The 5,734-nt window shown below is 33.8% G+C and overlaps 1 protein-coding gene across 1 annotated transcript in view; it reads right to left on the reverse strand.

Moving 5' to 3' along the window:
- The window catches only part of Glra2 (glycine receptor alpha 2), a 231,617-nt gene extending 226,429 nt beyond the window's left edge, over positions 1 to 5,188 (reverse strand). Inside the window, exons 1-3 of the mRNA XM_008840892.1 lie at positions 5,126 to 5,188; positions 4,511 to 4,689; positions 2,205 to 2,338 (exon numbers count right to left, since the gene is read on the reverse strand). Of these exons, the coding sequence (XP_008839114.1) occupies positions 2,205 to 2,338; positions 4,511 to 4,578 (202 nt within the window). The 5' untranslated portion in view covers positions 4,579 to 4,689; positions 5,126 to 5,188. The remainder of the gene's footprint in view (positions 1 to 2,204; positions 2,339 to 4,510; positions 4,690 to 5,125) is intronic.
- Between the last annotated feature and the right edge of the window lie 546 nt (positions 5,189 to 5,734).

Consider the following 5,734-nt stretch of genomic DNA (forward strand, 5'->3'; position numbering starts at 1 on the left):
GCCAATAATTCATGTGTGTATACATAAAATAAGACACCTTCCTGCTCTCTTAAGTACAGTGTATGGTAGTTTAATAAGACACGACTATGAAAACTATTCATAGTATATATATATAATGAAGGTCAATAGGCGTGCCAAAGAGAGGAAATTATTTTATTATTAAATAGTAAAAAATATTTTGCATTGGAAATAATGAGCTGCCCAGAATAAAGAGCACTTTGGGAGATGTCAAGTAATGGATCTGGTCTGATATAAATGGTCTACATTAATAAAGTTGGAGAAGAATAGTAGTGGTTATTGAAATGCAGGGTTAAAAGTAGGGGACAAAACTCAGTGAAGTGCACTAATTTTAGAACCTAAAGCAATGTCCTTCTCATTTCTCGTTTGTAAGTCATTTACGATATCCTGTACCTACCGCATTACATATTGACTAGATCACAAAAATATGACTTTGCATGGCAAACCTTACCCTCTAAATTCATTTATCCTTTAGAAATGTGTCAATTGTAAAGGGTGTCATCTGTAGAAGAATCAGAAAAGAATCCCTTCTTATGTAAATGGTAGCTCATTCTATGTTGACACCTAAAATAGCAACTGGTCACATGAATATTTGTTTTACTACTCTGCACTTATTTGTACCTTTGAAAAGTTATTTCTTGATATCAATGAACAATAACTGTTATCAGACAAAGTTGCTCATAGACTTCAACATTTTTCCTTATCTTGATTAGATGAGGCTTTCCGTGAATGGCACAGTAAGAAATTGTCTCCATTCTGAAGGATCCTCTAGTATTTTATCCATACTACCTGATGGTACTTATTTCTCACCTAATGTTTTCTTTCCTGATTGAAAATTTGTGCATGCACACCTGTTTACCTCTCAGTTTTCCAACGCACTCAGCACTTAGTACTGTTCATATAGTTTAGACTCTAAATATGCAAATGAACAATCTTATTGAAAGCTGACTCTTGCCTTGTTACTCATAGACTATTTCAAATATTGATTTCCTGAGCAGTGACCACAAAATTATACAAAACGGAATGAGCTTAAAGATGTTTCAGGAATACTGAGTTCTGAACTTAGCTGTCTCTTTTAGAAACATTTTAAAATTAAAGATACTTGCTTTGCCAAAATTCTGACATACATACTTATGAAATGTGCCCATAGTTGGGTATATTCAGAGGTGTTATACTTAAAGAAGAAGTGAATTTAGAATTTAGCTTTCATGCTTCTATTGACCAATAGTAGAACACAAAACTCAAGGAAAGTAAGAATAATTAAATTATTGATGAACAAACCAAAGCGATGCATGACTTACTGAATAATATCTAGATTACAAAATTTTATAAAATATCACAAACTTTTCTCAATGAATTGTGCTACATTCTATTATTTAAGATTGCTATTTACAATATGTTTTAAAAACAAAAGCATCAAAATAATTCAATTGTAGTAATCATTGTTTTTCCTTCATACAAGAATAAACAAATGGATAAAACAACCACTTCTATAGACTATTAACTACATTTTTGTAATGTTAAAAAAATCAATCTTATGTTTCCTTCTAATTGAACAAAGAACATATCCAATATCCACCATCTTTGACAGGTGTACTTTACAACTCTATAATCTTCTTTGTTAATTTCAGAGAAATAATTACAAATCAGAAATTGGATTTTTATAAGTAATTGGGAATTAACAAAATTCTGACATAGGAAATCAAGGCCTTTTCTCCCAGAATCTAAAAGTTAAAGAGACTTGAAACTATGAAAAATACTATGTTTTATATTAAGATGTAAATTTAACTTTGATGAAGATATTTAAAACAACTATTTTAGTTTGACCATTGAATACGACATGTGTCTTCATAGATACTCACGCAAGCCAACTCTATCATTTACTCTTGTATTCATTTCCAGCCATGCTCCTACTTAAGACAAACTAGAGATTGTGACAATAATTTCTTCCACTAGGGTTATTTGTAGAAAATAACACAAATAAGCAAAGTTTTTCAACATGGCAAGTGATTAACCCAATTTAAGATGTCTAAATCAGGAAATAATTCAAAAGAATGCCAGAATAAAATATATACTATACTTGATGCTTCTGTTTTAAAACAGCCTGAAAATGCCTTTCAATATAAACTATCCAGACACCTAGGTCATTTCACAAAAGTGTAACATGAGTTTTAAATGGAACTTACCTTTGAAATTTGGCCTGATTCTTGCATCATATCCTGATGTCCTTCCCATTAATTTATCCAAGAAATCTGAAGGAGATAAGGTCTGCGAGGGATGTTTCCCAGACCTGGAGTCATGGTCTTTGCAGAAAGCTGCCCTAAACATATCATTAGCTCTTAGCAAAAAATTACATTCTCATTCTCTGAGAACTAATTACAGAATGTTTTAATCACATTTTGGAAAAGATGTTTAATATGTTAGCAAGAAGAAATTAAAAAATCTGTGAACTCTTCAATCAACTTTTGAACTTGTACATAGTCTAAAGTTAACTTTAAATGATGAGAAGAATAGATGCACAGTAATCATCTAATGTTTAAGGTGAGATAATGTACAAAGCTTCAGATTACAGATTTTATGGCTATTTAAAGATTTTTATTTCTAGAATTATCAGAGAACTGAAGAGAGTTTTAGAAATCCATGTGATACTGTAAAATCATTTCCTCATGATTGTAAAAAATAATTACAGTATTTCAGCTTTAAATATATCTTCTAGCCTTAATAAATATATAATAATAAGATGCACTGGATAGTATAATTAGTTACTACATGCATTTTTCTCATATGCTACAGTCTACAGTAGTTTTTAACTATTAGTGTTCTCCAATGTGTTGTCTAAAAAGGAACCTTCATTTTAGATTTCACCATCATTTAAAAATAGTTCAATATTGAATAAGTTTGTCCCATTATTTTATCAGTTGTTGTCTACATATGGAACATACTAATTGTTGAGTTTCCAATAAAGTATTAATAAGATAACATTTATAAATCACTTTGCATTACACATTATCAAAACCAGTAAAGGTGAATTGGAAAGCTTCTCAGATTTTGATATCCACATTAAAAGTAATAAAAAGCATATAAAAATGGCATGTTTAGTTTGTTGCAAAATGAATTCTTTCATAATACATTGGTAATTGACTGAATGCCACTAACACACACACACACACACATACACACACACACACTTCAAGATTTGTTTTCAACAGTTTAACAAATATTCATGTTAATTCCACCACCAAGATAAGACAATATTCATGCCAGTTTTTTTAAAACCAGAAGCATTAATTATAAGTGGAAAGTTGATATGAACATTTGGTAGAAGTTAAAAATTGATCCAATCATCCAGAAATACTCTCATCCAGAAATACTCACATTCTCATATGAAGATTCATCTGATTAATCAAGTATTATTTGATTATGATAGTGTTGCAGTAATGAGGATGATGATGAGGAGGATGATGATGAGGATGATTATAGTGGTGATTCTAATAAAACCCAGTTTACACTCTTTCATAATCATAGTAAGGAATGTGAACCTGAACGGAACATACTGGGGGTTTCCCAGTATTCATAGTATTATTTCTACGTGTTCCATTTCTCTTGGTTCTGTGAAAACAATACCATAAAATCTTGTAAGAATTAAAAGAAGAGTCATACTTTGTTAAAAGATCATCTTCTGTGTCTGTCTTGTTTTTGACTCTCTGCCATTAGGTGACTATTTCACTCACTGGCAATAAAATTTATATTTGGAGGTATCAATTGATTTCACAATTAGTAAATTACATAGAAAACGCAACCATACAAATACCAACTTCTCACTTGTTTTAACTGTGCACACTCCATTTCTCATACAGTCGTGCCTCATAAAGATGTCATTTTCTGTAAATGTTGGTAGAAAATCAATTCTCAAATAGAGTAAGCAGTAGGACAAAGTGGTAAAATGATATTTTGATGTTTTAAAAAGAATTCCTAAATCATAGTTTTCATAGTATGCTTCTAGTCGGTGAAATATAATGGAAGTCTCACGTTGGCTGAGAATCAGGTTCTTTTTATATTTTATTTAAAAAAATGAGCATGTTTCTGGGAAATTAATCCAATCCAATCACTTCCACCATATGGAAAAAAAAAAAAAAACATTGCACCCAGCAACCTCTTTAAGTGACTTTCCAAATAATTAGAAAGGAGAAATATCAACCTTATATAGAAATGTGAAGAGCATACAACTCAATAGATTATCTTAATGACACATTGACTGTGAAAACGTTTGTTTAAATGCACAGAGTACAGCTATGCAATAGAAAACTTGCTTTTGTGAAAATTCGCCACCCTCCCACCATAATTAAGCTTTTTAAATGAACAAAAGAAATCAAACTCTCCTCTACAAAATTTAAAGAGTATGCTGAATGGAACAGAAAAACAGATCATTTCATGACTTTCTCTTTCAAACAGTTTTCATATGGAAAATAGCATGCAAAATCATTTCACCTACCTGAAGTGGTTTGTCTCTAAGGAAAATGCAAACAAGGCTGTCAAAATGTTCACTAGGTGCCGGTTCATTCCTGTTTCTGTGATGCTTGTGGAAAATATCCCGAAATGATTCCAGAAAGAAGACTAGGACAAAGTGTCTATTTATTGTCCAGATTCAAAATCTGGCAGGAATCTAGTTTCCTTGAAAATCAAAAAGAGATTTGGGGTTGTACAGTTTGCTAAGAAAAAACAAGAAGTGCCAGTCCTGGGCATCATGGTCAGGTCAAACCGAGACTTAGGACCATCAGTTAGCCCAGGAAAGACAAAGCCTCAGAACTGATGAATCCCCCAGCTGCTTTTCCTGAATAATAAAAATGCTGCTACCTTAATCACATCAGCATGCAAAGGGGGCTGGTGACAATGCCATGCTGGAAGTCGGGTTGCTGTGGCTTTTGTTTTATATCTTTTCTATTTAGCAAAGCCCCTTTCTGTAGAAAATGTTCTCTTTTTAGAAGAAGTTGTAAATGAGAGAAAATAAAGGACTTTGTGTGCTGGAGGTTTTGGGGAAAGAGGGGAAAATTGCTGAGATCCTGTGCTGGAATGAAAGCTACAGAAAGAGACGGAGACGTGATCTTACCCAGCCTATAAATTTCAGTACTCGGACAGCTCCTAGCTCTGAAGTGCGCATGTTTCCTTTTTCAGTGGCTTGGGGCGGGGGTCGGGGAGAGGCATTCAGGAGGAGATGCGCCTGCCGCAGAACGGCAAAGAGTAGGTTGGTGAGGGGGTGCTGAAAGGAGAGCAGAGGTCAGGGGAGAAGAGGCTGAGAGAGCCTGGAGTCTGAAATGGAAATGCTAATCTGCCCGTGGGTAGGCAGGACGGGAGTTTGAAGCAGAAAAGAGAACGGAATGAGGCTTAGGCATTGGAAAAGTAAACTAGGAAAACAGAGAACAGGATTCAGAGTACTGAAATTATAATAGGAGTGTGCGTAGTGCGCTCCTTGTTAGTAGAAACCGAAGGCAAAAAAGAAGTCCTGTGAAGTGGAGGGGACAGTTCCTTGGAACTCAGAGATCTATAAATTAATTTAGAATCCCTCTATGCCTTGCTCTCCTCTTGAGTGTTTTCTTTTGATTTTAGTCTCCTGTTCCCGCAGGATCTCTCTCCCTCCCCTATTCTAGGAAACTCCCTTCTGTTCGGTGCCTGAGAATCTTCAGGCATCAAGTCACAGATATGTGAAAGAAAATAAAAG

This window comes from Nannospalax galili, unplaced genomic scaffold, assembly GCF_000622305.1.
Source record: "Nannospalax galili isolate Female #2095 unplaced genomic scaffold, S.galili_v1.0 scaffold521, whole genome shotgun sequence".
In the NCBI taxonomy this organism is placed as follows: domain Eukaryota; kingdom Metazoa; phylum Chordata; class Mammalia; order Rodentia; family Spalacidae; genus Nannospalax; species Nannospalax galili.